Below are 26,336 nucleotides of genomic sequence, written 5' to 3' on the forward strand. Positions count from 1 at the left end.
GCACATTTATTTAGTTTTGGTTCTAGGGGGAAGGCACTCACTACTGAAACAAAATGGATTTTTACTGATTTGATTTTTCATTCTATATATTATTAACTTAGAAATACTAAAGCAGAAATGAATCAAAGATTAATACAAAATTTTTAAGAGCTGTGATAAAAATAATACACAGAAGAGGATTAAAAGGATTGCAAAAATGTCCTTTAATATCCAATTTTACTCTCAGATTATTGTAGTTCCTAAATGTAATTAATGTTTTTAGTCTTTCTAAAATGGCTTTATTTCTTGCAAACAAAACAAAAAAGCAGGATATTCAACTACTTAAAGTCAAATGAAAGGAACATAAAATGAATTTTCTTCATTAAAATCTATGCAACATCCTGTTTAAAAATTATATTGCTAAATATTTAAAATAATGGTTCATCTTCTTTTCATCATATTCTGAGGCTGAAAAGAAAGTCTTATGTATTCACTTCTGAGCAATGCGGGCCCTCTGGATATATTATTAGTTGTTATTTTTACCTCTGTGAATACATGAGTATGTGAAAGGTCTAACTTCTTGAGTCAATAGTTTATTCAGTTTGTCATTTTTCTCACCATAAAATTGATATTTTCAAGATATTATTCTGATTTTTCTGATCACATCTTAAGGTAATATCTAAATTCATATCCTGTAATAGTCTGTTATGACAGCTGCTATCATGATAATGTCCAGTTAAGTACATGCAAATGATGAATAAATTACTACTTACACAAATGAGTCTAAGTGTCAAGATGTCTAAACAATGTTCTCAGATGTGATTTCCAAAAAAAAAAAAAAAAAAAAAAATCTACCCTTTAGAAAAAGTGATTGATATTCAACTAACAGATATATTTAATAGTAATAAACATTTTTTTCAAAATTTAGTGCCCTCAAAATCTGTGGGGGTGATACTGCATTGATTATCTAAAGGAGAATACAATTTCAGTAGAAAAAAGAGTTTAAAAATCTTTTAAAAATAATCTTTCCACTAAGAATTCAGTAATTTTAGATTCAAAGTGGGTCAGATTTCACCAAGACCCCTCTTGCATACAACAATCAACCCCAAACCCTAGGTAGTTTTATAGCAGAAACGACTTTGCAAATGTCTTCCTTCAACCTTTATATAAAAAAAATTGAGATGGTTCCAAAGGTAGTATTTTATTCACAGCATAAGCCAAAGGAGTAACAGAATTTATGCTCATTTGTTTAGCCTATATTTCTTTTAACTTTACGCTTTATTGGATGCACAAAAGTCACCCTGATATTGGATGACCTTTGTGGAGATTCTACTATATTGATTTTGTGAAGGTCTAAAACAATGGACCATTCCCTCCTTTGCTTTAGCCCCATCCCTGCTAGAAATATGTGAAGACCAAAAACCAACTGGCAAGTAGAAGGTGAAGCAGGTAAAATGCTGTTGCATATGGCCTACTTGCTTGGGGGCAGATAAGAAACTTAAATCACAGGTCAGTTAAATGGGTATTATTTAATAAGACCTAATAGGCTTTAGGTTCACTACAATGGATAGATGTCAAAATGGGTTACAATATTTTAAGTGTAGGAAAAAAGTAAATAAAAGGAGACTCAGCAGCAGTCTGTCATTGGTTCTAAAAAGCACACCAATATATTGCCAAAGACTTTCATTTACTTTCGTTTCTACTTAATTCCTGTACTTTGGCATATATTGCCAATAAATTGACTTCACTCTGTTCACTAACTTGCTTATGCCGTGTTAAGATCATGATGATAGAATGTGAATATTTGATAGGGAGAAGTTCTAAATGAGTCATTTAAGTCTATAACGATGCATAATTCCGGAAAACCAAACTTCTAAAAATAAGTATGTTTCGAAACAGGACTGGCAGGCTCTTAACTTTATGAAGAAAAAAATGTCACCATAAAAATCAATTCCTTAAAAGAAAATAGAAATTTATCTTAGTGTTAGATCCTCCAGCCTCATTCTGGTTAAGAGAATTTGACATTTCAGGGCTGAGCACACTGTGGAAACTTAATAAATATTGAGGTTTACAAACAAAAAGCATAACAATGATATGTGGACCAATTTTCAACAACACTGAAAATCAATGTGCCCTTACTCTGCCTAATTCAGTTAACTCAATTATTTAATGTACACTTGATTTGAGTGGGTTTTACCATAGCTATTTCAATTTTACATTGAACATTAATCAAATTGCTTCTAATGTAAAATTTCATTTTTTCTCATCCTTCTCCTCCCCCAGATTCCAGAATGAGGGAAAAGTTTGTGTTTCATGTTTCTTGTTTAATGTTAAAAGCAAATTTTAAGACATTTGTTTCCATTAGTTTATCCCATAATTCTCATTTCATATACCACTCACCCTATATCACAACCATGAACTTTTTCACAGATATTTAATACATTGTTTTTTACACCATTTTTGGGAAAAATCCTCCTTCCTCAACAACTTCAGTTAAGACTCTTTTCTACTTTCTCCCAGTGCTCCCACACTTTTACCTCATCTCTATTTCCACACACAAAAATATCCCCCCCCGAACACAGAGCCTCAAGGGGTGGACAAGGTAAGTTATAAAATGTAGGCACTCCTGGAGAAGCTATTAGCTATTCATATCTAGCGAGTAGATTTTACTTAAAAAGTGTTGACTGATCCCAACTATTTTTAATATCCTAGATTCAGAAACTCTATAAAGTACTATTTCATCATCAGTATGTTTGGTAGAAAAGTATAAGAAGAATTTTTAAATGTAATTGTTTTCATTGGTAAATGCAAAAAATATTTATACAAAGTGAAAAGTTATGTGACTAAATATATATATATAGTTTGGGAGAAGGTCTTGCTTTGTCACCCAGCCTGGAGTACAGTGGAGTGAACAGGGCACACTGCAGCCTCGACCTCCTGTGTTCAAACAGTCCTCCTGCCCCAGCCTTTCGAGGAGCTGGGGCTACAGGCACATGCCACCACACCTGGTTAATTTTTGTATTTTTTGTCCAAATGAGGTTTCACTATGTTGTCCAGGCTGGTCTTAAACTCCTGAGCTCATGCAATCTGCCCACCTTGGCCTCCCAAAGCGCTGGGATAAAAAGCTACAGGCGTGAGACACCATGGCCAGCAATGACTAAATATTTTTAATGTTAAAGTATTAATACTGGGAAGGCAAGTTATGCTGTTGGTCATCTGAAGCAACCCCAAAATTGTACTGGTTGTCATTAAAATACCAACATCAAAAAAACGAAATAAACAACTGTCAAAGCCTTCCACAAGTGAGATTTAGAAAAGAAGTCATTATTCATTTCAAGGTTCCTGAGCAAAACAATGCTCCCCTACCTAAACTATTAATCAATCCAACAGGAGGCCGTGTGTCTGCATTTGTTTTTAAACTAAATATTCTGAATATTGATAAATATGAAAGAAATAATAAATGATGTATTTATTACTTGTAATTGAAGATATGCTAACACTACACAAAATATGTCTTTTTACAGTAGCTTTACTGTGGAATGTTGGTTCTCAGAATGTATCTCTGAACCAGCAGCATTACGATCACCTGGGAACCAGTGGGAATTCTTAGCCTTGCCCCAGACATTTTGAACCAGGAACTCTGGGGAAGGGGTTCACCAACCTGAGTTTCTAAAAGCCCTCCAGGTGATTCTGATGTATGCTAAAGTGAGAACCATTACCACTGAAAATTCTTGACATTCTCAATGACCATGTCTCGATAACCCGAATGCCAAGACATTTACAGATTCCATAACTATAAAGCCGAACTCACTTATGAGGCCATTTTCTTACTAATAGTGATCAATTTCTTAGACTTTTTCATTCATTAACTCTTCTCTTCCATCACTAATTCTGATGAATAGCTATCAAGCCATTCATGGTAGGGTGGAGGGTAGGTGGATTTTCCATAAACAAAATTCTCATTATTTATAAAGAATTACTGTACATGCAAAAACAAAACAGCATTTAAAAAGTCATGTTGAATATGAAGAGTGAGTGGATTACTAGGTTTACTTATTAGTTGCAGGAACACTTCACCTAACCTGGGCATCCATCCGTCAGCTGCTGTGATGGTTGACTATTAATGTCTTAAAGCTACCTGCCTTCTCCAGATGTGACCTCTGCTTATGGGGGCCCCCTAGCCCAAGAGGTAACCCATATCCCAGGAGTGGACCACAGCCAGTGGTGTGCTGCAGCAGAGCCCAAGAGCCAATTGTGTGCATCTCCTCCCAATTCCATATTCAGTGGCATTATGTTGGTAGCTGGAAATCAGCAGTGGAGGGAGTATTTACACCATGAAAAACTGGTTTTGATACACACCAGGATCCATCCCACCTCAGGGCTAGTTGATAAATATTTGCCAGCACTTCAGTGGCACAGACAATGACTGGTATAAAGGCACAACTCTGGCCGGGTGCGGAGGCTTACACCTGTATTCCCAGCACTTTGGGAGGCTGAGGCGGGCAGATCACCTGAGGTCAGGAATTCAAGACCAGCCTGACTAACATGGTGAAACACCGTTTCCACTAAAAATACAAAAATTAACCAGGCGTGGTGGTGCATGCCTGTAATCCCAGCTACTCAGGAGGCTGAGGCAGGAGAATTACCTGAACCTGGGAGGTAAAGGTTGCGGTGAGCTGAGATCGCACCATTGTACTCCAGCCTGCGCAACAAGAGCGAAACTCCATCTCAATAAAATAAAATAAAATAAAATAAAATAAAATAAAATAAAATAAAATAAAAAGTACAACTCCACAGTGAGGTTTCTGCTCCAGGGCTTGCTCTCTCTCTGGATCAGACACAATGTGAGGTTTCACCTGAAATGGCATACTCTCTGGGCTCTTTCTTCTCTTGTATTATGCTTCCCTAACTCCAATACAGGCTTCTCCTGAGAGCAGACCCTCTATAAATCACAGGCACCTAGACTCCTGTTCTCAGGGTCTGCGTTCATGGAACCTGACTTAAAACGCCATTTAACTCATCAGTTAAGTGTGCACAAAAGCTTCAAATAATACATATTCAAAATTAAGAGCTACTAGTAATGGAACTTTGGATCACAATAATCAGATGAAACTGCAAAAGATAAATTTGAAATAGCAAGGGCCTGCTCTTTTTGTTTGTGTACATAAAAGAAATAAGTTGATGGAAAAAGATAAAGCCTGCACAAACTGGGCAATCCTTCATACTGTGATTCTCAACTGACGCTTTCATGTCCATAGGTGAATGTGCTGAAAGATTCCTTTACTTCAGAACTTGAAGACAGAGCATCTTCATATTAAAACATGATGAATGCATTATGGAAAATATCATAAAATTGATGTGAGATTTAAAAAATAAAACAAGAACCGTCAAAGAAATTTCATGCTCATGGAAAAGGGAGATAGGTAAGTGGAAGCGGGAGATGTCAGGCCATGTTGTCTTGGCTGTTAAGATAACTGAAGTAAATAAGTTTGTGAATCATTGCTTTTGGAAGACGTTTTTAAATAGAAAAAGCTGTAGTAAGTGTAAATTATAACTAAAAATATTATTTTAACATGAAAAAATCTTATTATGAAAAAGTTATTTCTTAGGCCCCATTAAAACAAGAGAGTTACATTAGTATCACAGACACATCTGTTCCCATAATACCCAGAAAACTGATTTACCAAGAACAATTATTCAATGCCATTGCTTAACTTAGTTAATTTCAGGTTGTGTAAGGCATAATATTGGTGTCAATGCAAACTGTTAAATTTTGAAAATTGTAATTGTCAAGCATGACAGGAAGAAGCGAACTCCTTGGGTTATTTGATCTTAAAGCATTTCCTGTTTTACGCATGGTAGGAGAGTAACAGAATTGTGAACTTTATTCTTGTCACAACTTTGGTAGATGCCAAAAAATAATTAAAAATATATATTGGCTGTGTGATTCCATTTTCTCAGGAAATATGGAATTTCAGTTAAATAAATAACTCACATTTTAGTGCCGTTTCTAGTTAATGTGGGACATGCACATGTATGCACAAGCTAATACAAATTGCTGCTCCCTCAGCTTGGTGCTAAATAATAACATTCCCAGGAAAACTAAGATGCCATTAATACAGCTCTCAATATAATTTTTATTTTTGAAATAAATTAAATGTTCACACTCTATAATGAGATCAGACTTCTCTGGGTATAGGTTTTAACCATATCATAAATTAATGAATGAATGCATTTGTATATCCTTTAATACTGAGAGTATATTACTTAAGTTTTTTGAATAATCTTTTATTACCTAAGGCTCTTGAGGAATAGTGTTTATAGTTATTACCAACCACAAACAAAGCTTCTAGAGTAAGTCCCAGCAAACAGGATTGGCATATTATAGGATCAGATTTTGATATGGTTGTTTTCAAATAGTAGGAAGGATGGTATTCTTTGGAGAAATTTTTATTATCTAATTAAACACTTCTTGAGTAGAACAATGTCAGATGAACTCATTAGCTGAACATTTTGATTACCCATGTTCTCCTAAATATCCCATGACCAGAAGAGTACTGTACAACTCTGATTTAATCCAATAACAATAGTAACCAATTCTAGCTCCTTCTTTTATCACAGTCCATCAAAATAACAGAGAAGTCCAAATTAAAATAAGTTCAATAATAAAAGAACATGTTCTTTTTCCAAGTGTTCTAAAGCCTTTTCCTGTCTTTAAGCAAAGTTCACTCAGTCACTATCTTATCCATGAAAGTAAAAGCAGAAAGATGTTTCCCTTATTAAATAAATAGCTTTATGCTTTCGATGTGGAAGGCATTTCATAACAGTCAAAAAAGGAAGCGTTTTGATTGCCATCAACTCATTTCCTCCCACCCACTGTTTTAAATCGTTTGTTTGGTTCCAATGTATACTACACTTACATAAGTTGTTTATGAAGAGCCAAATTAATAGTCTTTGCAATTGTTTTTGTTGGAATTTGGAGAGCTGACAAATGAATTAGTAGAAAATGGCAATTCTACATGAATTAGCTTTTAAGTCTCCCTAAGAGGCTGATGCAGAACTTAATAAGAGACTTATTAGGAGAAGTAGGACAACTTAATTCAGATTGATTATAGACTTCGGTGAAGACAGCTGGGGTTCAGATGAAACTGAAAAAGAACTTATATGCACTTCAAAGTATGCTAAGCAGATGTCTGAAACAATTACTCCGCTCTGCCTTTTCAAGTTTCAAAGGCGAGATGGGAATAGCGTGGTAAACGAAGGTTCTATTTGCCTAAGTTGAGGTAGGGGCTTTTAAAACACACACAGCACTATCTAAACTCAGACGCTTTGGGAAAAGAAAGTGATTTGACATGGCTGTCCTAAGTAATTTGCTTTTAGCTTTATAAACAAAGCAGGAGATGAGAGGGAATACATGGTAACTAAGTAATAAGCTCTCCTGGCAACACTAACTTACAATTAATTTTACATTGAATAAATCATTTGGTCAGGACTTTTTTTATTATTATACTTTAAATTCTGGGATACATGTGCAGAACATGCAGGTTTGTTATATAGGTATACATGTGCCATGGTGGTTTGCTGCACCCATCAACCTGTCATCTACATTAGGTATTTCTCCTAATGCTATCCCTCCCCTAACCCCCACCCCTCAACAGGCCCTTGTATGTGGTGTTCCCCTCCCTGTGTCCATGTGTTTGCATTGTTCAACTCCCACTCACGAGTAAGAACTTGTGGTGTCTGGTTTTCTGTTCCTGTGTTAGTTTGCTGAGAATGATGGTTTCCAGTTTCATCCATGTCCCTGCAAAGGACATGAACTCATTTTTTTATGGCTGCATAGTATTCCATGGTGTATCTGTGCCATGTTTTCTTTATCCAGTCTATCACTGATGAGCATTTGGGTTGGTTCCAAGTCTTTGCTATTGTGAACAGTGCTGCAATAAACATACATGTGCATGTGTATTTATAGTAGAATGATTTATAATCCTTTGGGTACATAACCAGTAATGGGATTGCTGGATCAAATGGTATTTCTGGTTCTAGATCCTTGAGGAATGGCCACACTGTCTTCCACAATGGTTGAACTAATTTACACTCCCACCAACAGTGTAAAAGCGTGCCTATTTCTCCACATCCTCTCCAGCATCTGTTGTTTCCTGACTTTTTAATGATCGCCACTGTAACTGTCATATTTTGATTTGCATTTCTCTAATGACCAGTGATGATGAGCTTTTTTTCATGTTTGTTGGCCACATAAATGTCTCACTTTGAGAAGTGTCTGTTCATATCCTTTGCCCACTTTTTGATGAGGTTATTTTTTTTTCTTGTAAATTTGTTTAAGTTCTTTGTAGATTCTGGATATTAGCCCTTTGTCAGATGAATAGATGGCAAAAATTTTCTTCTGTTCTGTAGGTTGCCTGTTCACTCTGATGGTAGTTTCTTTTGCTGTGCAGAAGCTCTTTAGTTTAATTAAATTCCATTTGTCAATTTTGGCTTTTGTTGCCATTGCTTTTGGTGTTTTAGTCATGAAGTCTTTGCCCATGCCTATATCCTGAATGGTATTGCCTCGGTTTTCTTCTAGGGTTTTTATGGTTTTAGGTTTTATGTTTAAGTCTTTAATCCATCTTGAGTTAATTTTTGTATAAGGTGCAAGGAAGGGGTCCAGTTTCAGTTTTCTGTATATGGCTAGCCAGTTTACCCAGCACCATTTACTGAATAGGGAATCCTTTCCCCATTGCTTGTTTTTGTCAGGTTTGTCAAAGATCAGATGGTTGTAGATGTGTGGTGTTATTTCTGAGGCTGATTATATATCTGTTTTGGTATGAGTACCATGCTGTTTTAGTTACTGTAGCCTTGTAGTATAGTTTGAAGTCAGGTAGCATCATGCCTCCAGCTTTGTTCCTTTTGCTTAGGATTGTCTTGGCTATGTGGGCTCTTTTTTGGTTCCATATGAAATTTCAAGTAGCTTTTTCTAATTCTGTGAAGAAAGTCAATGGTAGCTTGATGGGGACCATAAATTACTTTGGGCAGTGGGCCATTTTCACGATTTTGATTCCTCCTATCCATAAGCATGGAATGTTTTTCCATTTGCTTGTGGTGTCCTCTCTCCTTTCCTTGAGCAGTGGTTTGTAGTTCTCTTTGAAGAGGTCTTTCACATTCCTTGTAAGTTGTAGTCCTGGGTATTTTATTCTCTTTGTAGCAATTGTGAATGGGAGTTCACTCATAATTTGGCACTCTGTCTATTATTGGTGTATAGGAATGCTTGTGATTTTTCCACATTGATTTTGTATCCTGAGACTTTGCTGAAGTTGCTTATCAGCTTAAAAAGATTTTGGGTTGAGACGATGGGGTTTTCTAAATATACAATCATGTCATCTGCAAACAGAGACAATTTGACTTCCTCTCTTCCTATTTGAATACCCTTTATTTCCTTCCCTTGCCTGATTGTCCTGGCCAAAACTTCCAATATTATGTTGAATAGGAGTGGTGAGAGAGGGCATCCTTGTCTTGTGTCTTTTTTTTTTTTTTTTTTTTTGAGACAGAGTCTCGCTCTGTTGCCCAGGCTGGAGTGCAGTGGCGAAATCTCTGCTCACTGCAAGCTCCACCTCCTGGGTTCACGCCATTCTCCTGCCTCAGCCTCCCAAGTAGCTGGGACCACAGGCGCCTGCCACTGCGCCTGGCCAATTTTTTGTATTTTTTTAGTAGAGATGGGGTTTCACCATCGTCTCAATCTCCTGATCTTGTGATCCACCCGCCTCGGCCTCCCAAAGTGCTGGGATCACAGGCGTGAGCCACCGCACCCGGCCTTGTGCCGGTTTTAAAAGGGAGTGCTTCCAGCTTTTGCCCATTCAATATGATAATGGCTGTGGGTTTGTCATAAGTACCTCTTACTATTTTGAGATACGTTCCATCGGTACCTAATTTATTGAGAGTTTTTAGCATGAAGGGGTGTTGAATTTTATTGAAGGCCTTTTCTGCTTCTATTGAGATAATTATGTGGTTTTTGTCATTGGTTCTGTTTATGTGATGGATTACATTTATTGATTTCTCTATGTTGAACCAGCCTGGCATCCCAGGGATGAAGCCAACTTGATCATGCTGGATAAGCTTTTTCATGTGCTGTTGGATTCAGTTTGCCAGTATTTTTATTGAGGATTTTCGCACTGATGTTCATCAGGGATATTGGCCTGAAATTTTCTTTGTTTGTTGTGTCTCTGCCAGGTTTTGGTATCAGGATGATGCTGGTCTCATAAAAAGCGGTAGGGAGGAGTCCCTCTTTTTCTATTGTTTAGAATAGTTTCAGAAGGAATGGTACCAGCTCCTCTTTGTACCTCTGGTAGAATTCAGCTGTGAATCCATCTGGTCCTGGGCTTTTTTTGGTTGGTAGACTATTAATTACTGCCTCAATTTCAGAACTCATTATTGGTCTATTCAGGGATTCTATTTCTTCCTGGTTTAGTCTTGGGAGGGTGTATGTGCCCAGAAATTTATCAATTTCTTCTAGATTTTCTGGTTTGTTTGCATAGAGGTATTTATAGTATTCTCTGATGGTAGTTTGTATTTCTGTGGGATGAGAGGTAATATCCCCTTTATCATTTTTTATTGTGTCTGTTTGATTGTTCTCTCTTTTCTTCTTTATTAGTCAGGCTAGCAGTCTATCTATTTTGTTAATCTATTCAAAAAACCAGCTCCTGGCTTCATTGATTTTTTTGAAGGGTTTTTCGTGTCTCTATTTCCTTCAGTTCTACTCTGATCTTAATTATTTCTTCTCTTCTGCTAGCTTTGGAATTTGTTTGCTCTTGCTTCTCTACTTCTTCTAATTGTGATGTTAAGGTACCAATTTTAGATGTTTCCTGCTTTCTCCTGCGGGGATTTTAGTGCTATAAATTTCCCTCTAAATATGGCTTTAGCTGTGTCCCAGAGATTCTGGTACGTTGTGTGTTTGTTCTCATTGGTTTGAAAGAACTTATTTATTTCTGCCTTAATTTCCTTATTTACCCAGCAGTCATTCAGAAGCAGGTTGTTCAGTTTCCATGTAGTCATGCAGTTTTGAGTGAGTTTCTTAATCCTGAGTTCTAATTTGATTGTACTGTGGTCTGAGAGACTGTTTGTTATGATTTCCGTTTTTTTTTTTTTTTTTTTTTTTTTTTGCGTTTGCTGAGGAGTGTTTTACTTCCAATTATGTGGTCAATTTTAGAATAAGTGTGATGTGGTGTTGAGAATAATGTATATTCTTTTGATTTGGGGTGGAGAGTTCTGTAGATGTCTATTAAGTCCACTTGGTCCAGAGCTGAGTTCAAGTCCTGAATATCCTTGTAAATTTTCTGTTTTGTTGATCTGTCTAATATTGAGAGTGGGGTGTTAAAGTCTCCCACCATTATTATATAGGCATCTGTATCCCTTTGTATGTCTCTGAGAACTTGCTTTATGAATCTGGGTGCTCCTATACTGGTTGCATATATATTTAGGATAGTTAGCTCTTCTTGTTGCATTGATCACTTTACCATTATGTAATATCATGTTTTTTTCTTTTTTTATCTTTGTTGGTTTAAAGTCTGTTTTGTCTGAGACTAGGATTGCAACCCCTGCTTCTTTTTTTTCTTTTTGCTTTCCATTTGCTTGGTAAATATTCATCCATCCCTTTATTTTGAGCCTATGTGTGTCTCTGCACAGGAGGTGGGTCTCCTGAATACAGCACAGTGATGGGTCTTGACTCGTTATCCAATTTGCCAGTCAGTGTCTTTTAATTGGGGTATTTAGCCCATTTACATTTAAGGTTAATATTGTTATGTGTGAATTTGATTCTGTCATTATGATGCTAGCTGGTTATTTTGCTCATTAGTTGATGCAGTTTCTTCATAGTGTTGATGGTCTTTACAATTTGGTATGTTTTTAAAGTGGCTGGTACCAGTTTTTCCTTTCCATATTTAGTGCTTCCTTCAGGAGCTCTTGTAAGGCAGGCCTGGTGGTGACAAAATCTCTCAGGATTTGCTTGTCTGTAAAGGATTTTATTTCTACTTTGCTTATGAAGCTTAGTTTGCCTGGATATGGAATTCTGGGTTGAAAATTCTTTTAAGAATGTTGAGTATTGGCCCCCACTCTCTTCTGGCTTGTAAGGTTTCTGCCAAGAGATCTGCTGTTAGTCTGATGGGCTTTCCTTTGTGGGTAGCCTGACCTTTCTCTCTTGCTGCCCTTAACATTTTTTCCTTCATTTCAACCTTGGTGAATCCGACGATTATGTGTCTTGGGGTTGCTCTTCTCGAAGAGTATCTTTGTGGTGTTCTCTATATTTCCTGAATTTGAATGTTGGCCTGTCTTGCTAGGTTGGGGAAGTTCTCCTGGATAATATCCTGAAGAGTATTTTCAACTTGGTTCCATTCTCCCCATCACTTTCAGGTACACCAATCAAATGTAGGTTTGGTCTTTTCACATTGTCCCATATTTCTTGAAGGTTTTGTTTGTTCCTTTTCATTATTTTTTCAGTAATCTTCTCTTCACACTTTATTTCATTAAGTTGATCTTCAATCTCTAACATCCTTTCTTTTGCTTGATCGATTCGGCTATTGATACTTGTGTATGCTTTATGAAGTTCTCGTGCTGTGTTTCTCAGCTCCTTCAGGTCATTTATGTTTTTCTCTAAACTGGTTATTCTAGTTCACAATTCCTCTAACCTTTTTTTTTTTAAGGTTCTTAGCTTCCTTGCATTGGGTTAGAACATGCTTCTTTAGCTCGTAAGAGTTTGTAATTACCCACCTTCTGAAGCCTTTTTCTGTCAATTCGCCAAACTCATTCTCCATCCAGTTTTGTACCCTTGCTGGAGAGGAGTTGTGATCCTTTGGAGGAGAAGAGGCGTTCTGGTTTTTGGAATTTTCAGCCTTTGTGTGCTGTTTTCTCCTCATCTTCATGGATTTATCTACCTTTGGTCTTTGCTATTGGTGACCTTCAGATGGGGTTTTTGTGTGGACGTCCTTTTTGTTGATGTTGATGCTAGCAGTCAGGCCCCTCTGCTGCAGGTCTGCTGGAGGTCCACTCCAGACCCTGTTTGCCTGAGTATCAACAGCAGAAGCTGCAGAACAGCAAAGATTGCTGCCTGTTCCTTTCTCTGGAAGCTTCGTCCTAGAGGGGCACCCACCAGACGCCAGTTGGAGCTCTCATGTACGAGGTATCTGTTGACCCCTGATGGGAGGCATCTCCCAGTCAGGAGGCACGGGGGTCAGGGACCCACTTGAGAAGGCAGTCTGTCCCATAGCAGAGCTCAAGTGCTGTGCTGGGAGATCTGCTGCTCTCTTCAGAGACGGCAGGCAGGAACATTTAAGTCTGCTGATGCTGCGCCCACAGCTGCCCGTTTCCCCAGGTGCTCTGTCCCATGGAGATGGGAGTTTTATCTACAAGCCCCTGACTGGGGCTGCTGCTTTTCTTTCAGAGATGCCCTTCCCAGAGAGGAGGAATCTAGAGAGGCAATCTGGCTACAGTGGCCTTGCCAAGCTGCAGTGGGCTCCACCCAGTTAGAACTTCTTGGCGGCTTTGTTTACATTGTGAGGGGAAAACTGCCTACTCAAGCTTCAGTAATGGCAGGTGCCCCTCCCCACACTAAGCTTGAGTGTCCCAGGTTGACTTCAAACTGCTGTGCTGGCAGCGAGAATTTCAAGTCAGTGGATCTTAGCTTGCTGGGCTCCATGGCAGGTGGGATCCTCTGAGCTAGACCACTCGGCTCCCTGGCTTCAGCCCCCCTTTCCAGGGGAGTGAATGGTTTTGTCTCGCTGGTGTTCCAGGTGCCACGGGGGTATGAAAAAAAACTCCTGCAGCTATCTCGGTGTCTGCCCAAACAGCCGCCCAATTTTGTGCTTGAAACCCAGGGCCCTGGTGGTGTAGGCACCTGAGGGAATCTCCTGGTCTGCGTGTGCAAGGGCTGTGGGAAAAGCATAGTGTCTGGGCCAGAATGCTCCATTCCTCACAGCACAGTCCCTCACGGCTTCCCTTGGCTAGGGAAGGGAATTCCCTGACCCCTCGTGCTTCCTGGGTGAGGTGACGCCCCACCCTGCTTCTGCACCCTCCGTGGGCTGCACCCACTGTCTAACCAGTCCCAATGAGATGAACCGGGTACCACATTTGGAAATGCAGAAATCACCCGCCTTCTGTGTTGATCTCATTGGGAGCTGCAGACTGGAGCTGTTCCTATTCAGCCATCTTGTCAGCCACCTCTTTGGTCAGGATTTTAAAGATGAATAATTCCTATTTTAGTTTCTAAGCTGTATTAAACCCTAGATACTCTATTGAAAAGCTACTGAAAGTAAATCAATATATATGAATTCATATAATCCATAATTTTACAATAGCATAAAATCCTTAATACAGTACTCGTTTAGAAACCCACTAACATCTCTTATCACAAGTACACAAATATTCTATTAAAATATAAAGTGTGGAGTGACACTCGCTATAATATGGCTTTTGACAGACATATTTTCAGATATTAAAGGCCAAATCATACACTTTTAAACATTGCAATTGCATGCTTTGTAAACTAGATAAAACCCTGGTTACCCCATGAAACAGGAATTATTAGCTTCATATTTCACCCAGATTTATGAAAGATTAAATATTTTTTCTTTGTTTTTTCTTCTGCATCAAAGGTTTACTTAATACACATAACATTTTTACAACAACAACAATGAAAGCCTCCGCACAGCAATTCATTTGTAGTTCTTTAACAATGCACAAAATATTAATAAATTTTCCTCTTCCTACTATAGGCAGTATACCTTATTCATTATGAAGATATCATTAGTTTATTCAGAGTTGGGAGAGCTTACATGTTTTGAATGGTTTTTAGGGTTGCCCTGTTCATGTTGATTCTGCCCATTCATTCCCTAATTCTACAGGAAAAGATAAGTTTTCCTTATATAACTCATATATAAGAAATCAAGTAAGGTTGACTCGACTCATATAAATGGGAAGCATAACAAAATTAATACAATAAGAAGAAAACTTTAGAACCAAGGTTAAGAAGAGAAAAGCAATAAGGGAAGATAGTTGCATGAACATGGTTGCAAGTGTCTTGCTTGGCAAAGTGAGGATGAAATTCTAATACATTATATCACATTTCACATTATCTATTTGGAGGAAATACACTTCGCTTCCTCAGTGTCAAATTCTAAGATAGCATTTCTTTGACAGATTTCTCAAAACAAACAAACAAACAAACAAAAAAACCCCAAAGCCACAGGGACTGAGGATGGTAAGCCTAAAAAGGTGGATTTGCCAGTTTTCTTCTTAAAACTTTAGATGTGAATGCTGAAGATAAATAAGGATAGCATTGTCACTTCAACATAATTTCTGGCCTGCTACACACATCATTAAATCAATCTCAATTTGAACGCCAAAAAGGTTTAATCAAAACATTTCATTGTAGGAACTTTAAAGAAAAAGCTCATAGAATCCCTGCCCTGACTTTTCACAGTAAGAAATGTAAGTTAAAAGTTTGACAAAAATGCAAAATGCATAACTACATAGATGTGACAGATTTGCATATTCCAAGATGGCAGCCTGGGAGAATTACCTACAGTGCATGAAAAACTGTGTTCAGAGTTAACAGGTAAACTAAGGACAGTTAAATATTCCTGGCTCAAGAATGACATACCACTTTTGGTATAGAGAAACTATGGTTTATAGGCTGGGTACAGTGGCTTATGCCTGTAAGTCAGCACTTTGGGAGGCCAAGGTGAGTGGATCACCTGAGGTCAGGAGTTCGAGACCAGCCTGGCCAACGTGGTGAAACCCCATCTCTACTAAAAAATACAAAAAAAAAAAAAAAAAAGCTGGGCACGGTGGCGGGCACCTGCAGTCCCAGCTATTTGGGAGGCTGAGGCGGAGAATTGCTTGAACCCAGGAGGCAGAGGCTGCAGTGAGCTGAGATAGCGCCACTGCACTTCAGCCTGGGTGACAGAGCGAGATTGTCTCAAAAAAGAAAAATTAAAAAAAGAGAAACCATAGTTTATTAGAACAAAAACAAAACATTAAAAAACAGCAATCTGGCCGGGAGTGAGGGCTCATGCCTGTAATCCCAGCACTTTGGGAGGCCAAGGTGGGCGGATCATGAGATCAAGAGATCGAGAACATCCTGGCCAACATGGTGAAACCCTGTCTCTACTAAAAATACAAAAATCAGCTGGGCATGGTGGTGCGTGCCTGTAGTCCCAGCTATTCAGGAGGCTGAGGCAGGAGAATCCCTTGAACCCAGGAGGCGGAGGTTGCAGTGAGCCGAGATCTCACCACTGCACTCCAGCCTGGTGACAGAGCGAGACTCTCAAAAAAAAAAAAAAAAAAAAAAAAAAAAAAGAAAAGAAAAGAAAAGAAAACAACAATCCACAAACTTTCTCACATTGGGATTGTCCTGAAGAACAAAAATCTTGTATCCAGACTATAGGTTTAAAAGTTATTCTACTTGGCCGGGCGCGGTGGCTCAAGCCTGTAATCCCAGCACTTTGGGAGGCCGAGACGGGCGGATCACGAGGTCAGGAGATCGAGAGACCATCCCGGCTAACACGGTGAAACCCCGTCTCTACTAAAAAATACAAAAAAACTAGCCGGGCGAGGTGGCGGGCGCCTGTAGTCCCAGCTACTCGGGAGGCTGAGGCAGGAGAATGGCGTAAACCCGGGAGGCAGAGCTTGCAGTGAGCTGAGATCCGGCCACTGCACTCCAGCCTGGGTGACAGAGCAAGACTCCGTCTCAAAAAAAAAAAAAAAAGTTATTCTACTTTATTGAAGCCTTTATATATTCCACTTACAGATCTATGTGGAGCACCTAGTGATTCAAAGAGTTATTCCTATTCTCCATTACAAGGAAAGTAGAATATTTGTCTAGTCAAATAAGCACTGGTGCTATTTTCAGTAAAGTGAAAAGTCATGATCTTGCCCTTAAAATATTTGATAAGCAGTATAAATCGTGAATTTTGAAAGTAAGGAAGCATTTAAAACTTAAATTTTATTCTACTGGTTTTTCCTATGGAAGCTATCTTTGGAAGGCTGAGATTCTCTTAGTGAGCAATATAGTCAATATTAATATTGTGTTTCCATCTATTAATTTACCATGTTCACCACCTGAAGATGATCAGCTAGCAATAACGCCATTTCCATAAAGGCCAGGGACTTAGTCATTGTTGTTTAACCCATTCTTTAAATCCAAAAGCCACATTTGCTGATACAATTATAGAATACGAAATCTCACAGAAACACATATTACTTAGTCACTTGAATAACAAGTTATTTAACATATCAGATCAGAACGGAGGGGGGTACTATGATAGAGTCTCTAGGGGTGAGGGAAATGAACTAATATGGATATATAAAATGTTCTTCTGGCTAGCTGCCTAGTTATCAGTTTCAAGTTCCCTACAGCATGAATCCTCTGAGGGCTTAAACTGCTGAGTGGAAAAATGGGAACAGTGGTTTCAAGTACACTTCTACTTTTTTCTGAAATAAATTTTAGTTATTAAAACTCATTCCTTGTAAACTACTACCCCCAAAGCTTCAGTGTTTCAAACCCAGTGTCAATAAGATGCAATGGAGAAAAATGATTTATTTCCATTGCAAAATTGAAGAAGAGCTACTGAAGGGAGATAAATATATATGAATTCATGTAATTCATAGTTTGAAACATGCATAAAATACAACACTGATTCAAAAGCCAAAACAATCACATCTATTATTACCAGTACATAAAAATTTAGATAAGTACCATAACTTAAGTGTATATATGTCTGAGAAAGATAGATGTGTTGGGTTATAAATATAAGCTTTTGAAAGGTATGTTTAATATTTATACGTTTTGCTATTATTGGGATCAGAATGACAGTTTTACCAATTAGGGTATGGAAAATGAAGTTTGTCTTAAGACCAAGAACAGATAAGACAGGGAAACTAAAAGGAATGCCGCAGATAGGGTTGGGTGAAGGCCAGCTGATACTTGAACTGTTATGCTTTTAGTTATTTTTAATTATTAAATTATGCTGTACACATTCTCTTCTCCATCCATACTCAGTATCTTACAAATGCACCTGTGTGACAAGTATGGCTAAAAATGAATCCCTTATGTCTGCTCTATGGCCTAGATATTGAGCAATTTAATCGATATATTAACTAATTTAGTTCCACTGGGACATTTTCCTAACTTATTTCTCATTTTTGGAGAAGACTGTCAAAAAATTAGTCCCTATATTTTTGAATAAAATTAACATTTAATGCTTTTAAAATACTAGGTAATACATTTCAAAACACTTAGTTTTCCAGAAGACGGCAAAGCTAACCCTTACTTTAAATGTTAGACATGGGGTCATAAAATGTTGGGGTAGAAGGGATTTTAGAAGTATTAAAGTCAAATTTTTAATCTTTTCTTTTTAAATTTTTTACCTACTATTTTAATGAAGAGCTATGCAATTCAACATTAGACCATAGTCTTCATGAAGGCAATGACCAAGTCTGTTTCTTTTATAATTACCTGTCCAGCACATTATATAATGACTGATAAACAGCTGTTGAGTGAATAAATGAAGGTACTTAATGAGATTCCTCACATGTTGCTGGCCCTGGGCTAGCAGCCCAAAGATGTACAGCATGATCCTTGCTCTTAGCAACCTCACTTTCTCTGGCAGAAAAAAAAATGCATAAGCAAGTTGCTACAATATATGTGAAATTTAAGTGTGACAATTTAACATGCTTGGTGATCTATGAGAGCACCAACTGTGAGCAGTTTCTTCTGCTTGGTGGGAGTTGGGGGTTGTAGACACCCAGGAAAGACAACAAAGATAGGTAACATTTTGGCTGGTCCTTGAGGGCTGAGTGAGAATTCACCAAGTAGACAATGTAAGGGGATCCAGACAGAGAGAACAGCATTTGCAAAGGCAGATATATATGTGTGTGTGTATATATATCGATGTATATATATGTATGTATCTATCTATGTACGTATGTATATACATATACATACATATATACACACACACATATATACTTTACACACACACATTCAATACACTCTGCCCATATCACCCCTTTTTCCCAAATATGCCTCTCTCTCTATATATATCTATCTATATATCTATATATATATCTATATATATCATATGGGGAGAGTGTATTAAATGGTCTGGAGAACGGGAGCTATGGCTGAGAAGGTAAGCCAGGGCTAGGAAGAAAATAGCCACTTAATCTCCTTATTCATTGGATTTCATTCTCTAGGCAAGCATTCTTCTGCAAGGAGTTTGGATTAGAGTTGGAAGAGGCTGGGTAATGCAGGAACATCAGTAAAGAAACTATTCATCCATCCGTTAATTCACCAAACATTTAAAATGCAGTATCTAAGATATGCCAGGCACACGGAGGGGTGAATGGGATTTAAAGATGTATACTGTTATCATCTAACTAAAAGATGCTGGGGATTAAAAAGGACGTTGGTTAAAAGAGGAGAGAAAAGATAAAAGAGCTATTCTGAGGTAACATGAGCCATCATGTGCTGTCAGTGAAAATGTAGAAGGCTTTAAGGATGAACCTAAAGTTTCTAGCCTGGAAAATTTGTTGGATGATGATTCATTAACTGAAATAGGAAACAGGGGGAAAAAATATCAGATAGGAGGGGACAGAAGTAGGGACATGGAAAAACAGAGGAACAAATGAACTTGGTTTCAGAATAGTTGCATTTGTGATCCTGATGCCATATGGATTCAGAGATCAGAAGAGAGATGCGGACTAGAGATGTAGATACATCACCATCCATGCCATCTCAAAGAGGGAGGGTTTAAACAATCAAAAGAGAATTAGGCTAAGGTTAGAAACTTGGGCACAACAGTATTTGAAGGGTGGGTAGGTAAAGAATCTAGAAAAATATAGGAAGAAGAACATGGATGGAACAGTTCCATGAAAGCCAAGGAAGAGGACAACTTCTAGAATGAGGATGCTGAGGATGCTGGCAAACATGCTGAGTGCAGGAGGGAATTTAACTTCTTTTGAATTTTAATCTAGGAGGACTTTTGTGGTTTTGACAATAGATAAGTAGTTGCTGATTTCAAAATGATAGTCCTAAATATGTATTTTTTTCTGTAGAATACATTTGCCATCTTTGTGCCACAAGGGAATTTAACTTTGGTCTTACAGACAGTAGTCTTCCAAATATATAATGATTTTCCCATACTTCTGCAGTGGGCTGATGAAACTTGAAACTGTATTACAAATGTTGCCTTCCAAGGGAAGGGCCACACATTAACGACCTTATTTCACCATACCATAACTTACCCAAGTCATATAATTTAGTTAGCAAAAGGGCCAACACCTAGACTCCTGGCTCTTGATTAAGCGTTTTATTTTTCTGTATTCTGATACTAAATAACACAAGCAATACACACACACACACACACACATACACACATCAGACTTTAGTACAATCACTTAATAGCAAAGTCAAAATGATTTCTTGCCCTGTAACTTTTTTAATATTTCATTTCATATAACTGAAGACAGACAAATGACTAGATCACTGTCTTCTCTTGGAGAAAATACCATGTGAAAGAAGACTGAATTTGTGAAAGATGGACTGATTTCTATTGCTTAAGTGCTCTAGCTTTAACTTTGTGGGAAGGTAACACTGCACTCAAGTTCAGATTAGAAGCTCTTTTGAGTCTCTCAAAGAGCCCCGAAGCAAAGAAGTAGACGGTACCTTGACTTTCTCGAGGTGATCTTGGAGAGAGTCGATGAGGAGATCGCCCACTGGCTGCCAGGATCCCTTGATCACCTCAGCTTGGCGCAGCTTGAGGTCCAGCTCATCCATGGCCTCTTGAAGTTCCTGGAGTCTTTCGAGGGTCTCATCTATTTTTCTCTGCCAGTCAGTGGAATGCAGGTTCAATTTTTCCCACTCAGTATTGACCTCCTCAGCCTGCTTTCGTAGAAGCCTAGTGACATTCTGGGCTCGCTCCTCAGGAGGCAGCTCTAAATTGGCAATACAACAAGGTTTTAGGCCACATTCTTTTTTTTTTTTTTTTTTAACATTGTCAAAAAGGTCATACTGGAAGAAAGAAAGAGTACAGTTTAACAAGAGGTTAACCTACTGATTAATGGCTTTTTTATACTTTGGCATAAATTTTGATACAGCCCAGAACATCTAAAGTATGTCTTCCTGAGTTTCTACCTTATATCAATCCGATAATTTAAGATTCACTTAAGCTATTGAGGAGAAAAACGTTAGGATGCATAGCACAAGCTCTCATTTACTTTAGGCAGGCTCTTAAATGGAAAATTAACTTGTAGTCTTTGCAACAATAGAATTCCTCCTCACAGATAACTCCCTTTGTTTATTATTTTCTAAATGTTCCAATAACTGATTGCTAATCTCTTTTAATGTTTATTTATGAATGTGCAAACAGATTTATGCGTGGTAGTTTATGAGTCCTTATTTTTTTTCAGCATCTATGCTTAATTTGAATTGATTCTATTTAACCAAGAAAATATGAGAGCTATCCAGGCCCTGGCAGCAAGAATGGATGGGCTGCTCTGTCACCACTGATCCTTCTATCAATATGTTATTATAGTTCCACATTCAATTACCTCTGGGCTCCTGGTAGAGTTTCTCTAGTCCTTCCAAAGGCTGCTCTGTCAGAAATATTCGTACAGTCTCAAGAGTACTCATGATTACAGGTTCTTTAGTTTTCAATTCCCTCTTGAAGGCCTGTGAAAGGAGATGAAAAGAAGTGCTTATTTGGCTTGTGGCATTCTTCTCAAAATTAATCCTGGGTGCTTAGAACTTGTTTATGAAACTCCCAGGTCAATTTCTATCTCTTTTATTTATACACTGATGGTTATAAAATGATTTTTTAAAAAGGCTACATGGATCTATCTGTTAATGAGGAAAGCACTGTGTTTGTAAAGCTATTCTGGGGAGATGGGGGGAGCATTCCCAACAGTTAATGCCCTCTCACTGAGATAAGAGTGCTTTGTTTATGTAACCTGACAGCCATACTTGAAATCTACAGGTAAAGTTACAAGGTATATATTGCAAAGCTCTAGCGTGGCTAATGAGGACTTAAACAAATGGATATCCAAAATAATGGATATCCAGAATATAACGGGAAGCCTTAAGAGTCATTTACAGGACCTTAGCCTATGTTAAAGTATACAATTAACCCTACTGATAATCACCAGTTAATTCTGTCAAAATGTCTGACAAGGTATAAAACAGGTAAGCTAACTGAAAAGTCTCAATACTTTTGAAAAATCATCATTACATCATCCATTGTGACCTCTTCGAGAATAGTAGAAATGTTTTGAGCTATTATGGATGTAGGAATTGCGGGCGCTAGTTTCTATAAATGAACAGACCTAGAATTAATGTTTAATCTGTAATATTCCTTTATCCAGGGGATCAAGAGAAAAACAAAATGAATAGTTTCTGCCTTCAAAAAGGTTCTAGATCCAAAGAAGGGAGAAAATTAACACTAGAAGCAGAGTGAAAACAGTAAGTTTATACATAATTGAGTGCTAAAAGGATCGTGAGGCATACCGTGAGCCTAGAAGAACCTAACAGATACTCTGACACCATTGAAGAGAGTTATTGACCCAGGTTCTTTGATCTCAGAAGTGAGGGTATTAATAAAATTATTAAGTGCATGCTACATACATGCTAACATATCTGTTTAACAATAACAGTCATAATATTTGTCCTGATCTAGGGCTTAATTTCTGTAACTTTTTTCAACTCTGTCTTACTTTTAGCAATGTTGCCTGCTGAATTTAAGCCCTGTTCTTTCACTGGAGAAAAACAAATTAGCAGTATTCTTCCTCGAAATTCAGATACACCATTATGTTACAGAAGTGTTCCACAGCTGTATTGTATGACACATTTTTTAATAAAATCTTAGTGGTGTTCACCATTCAAAAGAATCCTGAGTCTGATACTTTGCAAAATGATTCATCATCCACAGTTATTTACAATTCAACAGAGAAAGGGAAGGCGTTTGAACCAAAATACTGGAGTTCTGTAAGTAGAATATTAGGATTCAGCCTAGAGATAGGGAAGAAATTTCTGAATAATAGGATATTTCTGTACCCTAAAATCATGCTGGATACGTGAGTTATTTACTTTGCTTGCATATAAAGCTGATTCTCCTAATATTTCACTTGAAATCTGTGTTTGTGTGTGTGTGTGTGTGTGTGTGTACAGTTGCTGTATTCTTGTGTATTTTTTCAAACAATTAAGTTTCCCAGATTCAAGTAAATTATCATTTTGCCTAGTTCTCTGTTTGGACCTGACTGGAGGCAATTAATACTGACCTTACTAATTATAAAAATAATAATGGCTCCCTCTATTGAACTATCACATGTCAGTGGTTGTACTTGAAACTGGAAATACAAAGTTGGAACTTTTAACATATAACAGAAAAGTCAAACACGTAAATAATTTCAATACAATGTAGACAGTGCTATAGACTTGCGCAATATGGGGAAGAAAATCAGGAAAAGCTTCCAGGAGAAGCTAGTAATCACATAGAATTCAAAAGCATGAACATGACTTATTCAAGGAAGAGTATGCTAGAGGACATTCCAAGAAGAGGAAAATGCAAGTGCAGAGACATAGGACATAGAACAGTATGGTATATATCGGTATCTCAAGCAGGCCAGTGTTTCTACAGCATAAAGAACAAGGAGAGGGCATGTCCAAAGATGAAAAAGACACTATCATTATCTGGAAACACATTAGATTTTTAAACCAGAATTTGAAGCTCTGCCTCTCTATGATCATATATGGTCCACTAAGAGGCTTAGGTGTTGCCTTGAAGGTAATCAGGAACCTTTAAATGGTTTTAACCAAGGGAGTGGCACAGGAATATGTGTGTTTCAAATAGATCTTCCTGATGTAAATACAGAGTATGTATTTGAGAAGAACAGAAATGGAATCAGAGAGATAATGAGGCTATTGTAAGAATTCAGTGCAAGTGGGGGGGGAGCAAGATGGCCAAATAGGAACAGCTCCAGTTGCCAACTCCCAGCACGACCGACACAGAAGACCGTTGATTTCTGCATTTTCAATTGAGGTACTGGGTTCATCTCACTGGGGAGTGCCGGACGATCGGTGCTGGTCAGCTGCTGCAGCCCGACCAGCGAGAGCTGAAGCAGGGTGAGGCATTGACTCACCTGTGAAGCACAAGGGGGAAGGGAATCCCTTTTCCTAGCCAAGGGAACTGAGACACACAACACCTGGAAAATCGGGTAACTCCCACCCCAATACTGCGCTTTAAGCAAACAGGCACACCAGGAGATCATATCCCACACCTGGCCGGGAGGGTCCCACACCCACGGAGCCTCCCTCATTGCTAGCACAGCAGTCTGTGATCTACCGGAAAGGCAGCAGCGAGGCTGGGGGAGGGGCACCCGCCATTGCTGAGGCTTAAGTAGGTAAACAAAGCTGCTGGGAAGCTCGAACTGGGTGGAGCTCACTGCAGCTCAAGGAAACCTGCCTGTCTCTGTAGACTCCACCTCTGGGGACAGGGCACAGTAAACAATAACAAACACAGCAGAAAACTCTGCAGACGCAAACGACTCTGTCTGACAGCTCTGAAGAGAGCAGTGGATCTCCCAACACGGAGGCTGAGATCTGAGAAGGGACAGACTCCCTGCTCAAGTGGGTCCCTGACCCCTGAGCAACCTAACTGGGAGACATCCCCCACTAGGGGCAGTCTGACACCCCACACCTCACAGGGTGGAGTACACCCCTGAGAGGAAGCTTCCAAAGCAAGAATCAGACAGGTACACTCGCTGTTCAGCAATATTCTATCTTCTGCAGCCTCTGCTGCTGATACCCAGGCAAACAGGGTCTGGAGTGGACCTCAAGCAATCTCCAACAGACCTACAGCTGAGGGTCCTGACTGTTAGAAGGAAAACTATCAAACAGGAAGGACACCTACACCAAAACCCCATCAGTACATCACCATCATCAAAGACCAGAGGCAGATAAAACCACAAAGATGGGGAAAAAGCAGGGCAGAAAAGCTGGAAATTCAAAAAATAAGAGCGCATCTCCCCCGGCAAAGGAGCGCAGCTCATCGCCAGCAACGGATCAAAGCTGGACGGAGAATGACTTTGACGAGATGAGAGAAGAAGGCTTCAGTCCATCAAATTTCTCAGAGCTAAAGGAGGAATTACGTACCCAGTGCAAAGAAACTAAAAATCTTGAAAAAAAAGTGGAAGAATTGATGGCTAGAGTAATTAATGCAGAGAAGGTCATAAACGAAATGAAAGAGATGAAAACCATGACACGAGAAATACGTGACAAATGCACAAGCTTCAGTAACCGACTCGATCAACTGGAGGAAAGAGTATCAGCAATTGAGGATCAAATGAATGAAATGAAGCGAGAAGAGAAACCAAAAGAAAAAAGAAGAAAAAGAAATGAACAAAGCCTGCAAGAAGTATGGGATTATGTAAAAAGACCAAATCTACGTCTGATTGGGGTGCCTGAAAGTGAGGGGGAAAATGGAACCAAGTTGGAAAACACTCTTCAGGATATCATCCAGGAGAACTTCCCCAACCTAGTAGGGCAGGCCAACATTCAAATCCAGGAAATACAGAGAATGCCACAGAGATACTCCTCGAGAAGAGCAACTCCAAGACACATAATTGCCAGATTCACCAAAGTTGAAATGAAGGAAAAAATCTTAAGGGCAGCCAGAGAGAAAGGTCGGGTTACCCACAAAGGGAAGCCCATCAGACTAACAGCAGATCTCTCGGCAGAAACTCTACAAGCTAGAAGAGAGTGGGGGCCAATATTCAACATTCTTAAAGAAAAGAATTTTAAACCCAGAATTTCTTATCCAGCCAAACTAAGTTTCATAAGTGAAGGAGAAATAAAATCCTTTACAGATAAGCAAATGCTTAGAGATTTTGTCACCACTAGGCCTGCCTTACAAGAGACCCTGAAGGAAGCACTCAACATGGAAAGGAACAACCGGTACCAGCCATTGCAAAAACATGCCAAAATGTAAAGACCATCGAGGCTAGGAAGAAACTGCATCAACTAACGAGCAAAATAACCAGTTAATATCATAATGGCAGGATCAAGTTCACACATAACAATCTTAACCTTAAATGTAAATGGACTAAATGCTCCAATTAAAAGACACAGACTGGCAAACTGGATAAAGAGTCAAGACCCATCAGTCTGCTGTATTCAGGAGACCCATCTCACACGCAGAGACATACATAGGCTCAAAATAAAGGGATGGAGGAAGATTTACCAAGCAAATGGAGACCAAAAAAAAGCGGGGGTTGCCATACTAGTCTCTGATAAAACAGACTTTAAACCATCAAAGATCAAAAGA

General features: G+C 38.6%; 1 protein-coding gene across 17 annotated transcripts in view; it reads right to left on the reverse strand.

The window, feature by feature from the left end:
- The window catches only part of DMD (dystrophin), a 2,153,717-nt gene that overhangs the window by 348,865 nt on the left and 1,778,516 nt on the right, over positions 1–26,336 (reverse strand). For all 17 annotated transcript variants that reach the window (XM_015443662.3, XM_065538825.1, XM_065538826.1 and 14 more), the window contains 2 exons: positions 21,571–21,691; positions 20,687–20,955 (listed from right to left, as the gene is read on the reverse strand). In XM_015443662.3, coding sequence (XP_015299148.3) covers positions 20,687–20,955; positions 21,571–21,691 — 390 coding nt within the window. The remainder of the gene's footprint in view (positions 1–20,686; positions 20,956–21,570; positions 21,692–26,336) is intronic.

Source organism: Macaca fascicularis, chromosome X (assembly GCF_037993035.2).
Source record: "Macaca fascicularis isolate 582-1 chromosome X, T2T-MFA8v1.1".
NCBI classification, from domain to species: Eukaryota; Metazoa; Chordata; class Mammalia; order Primates; family Cercopithecidae; genus Macaca; species Macaca fascicularis.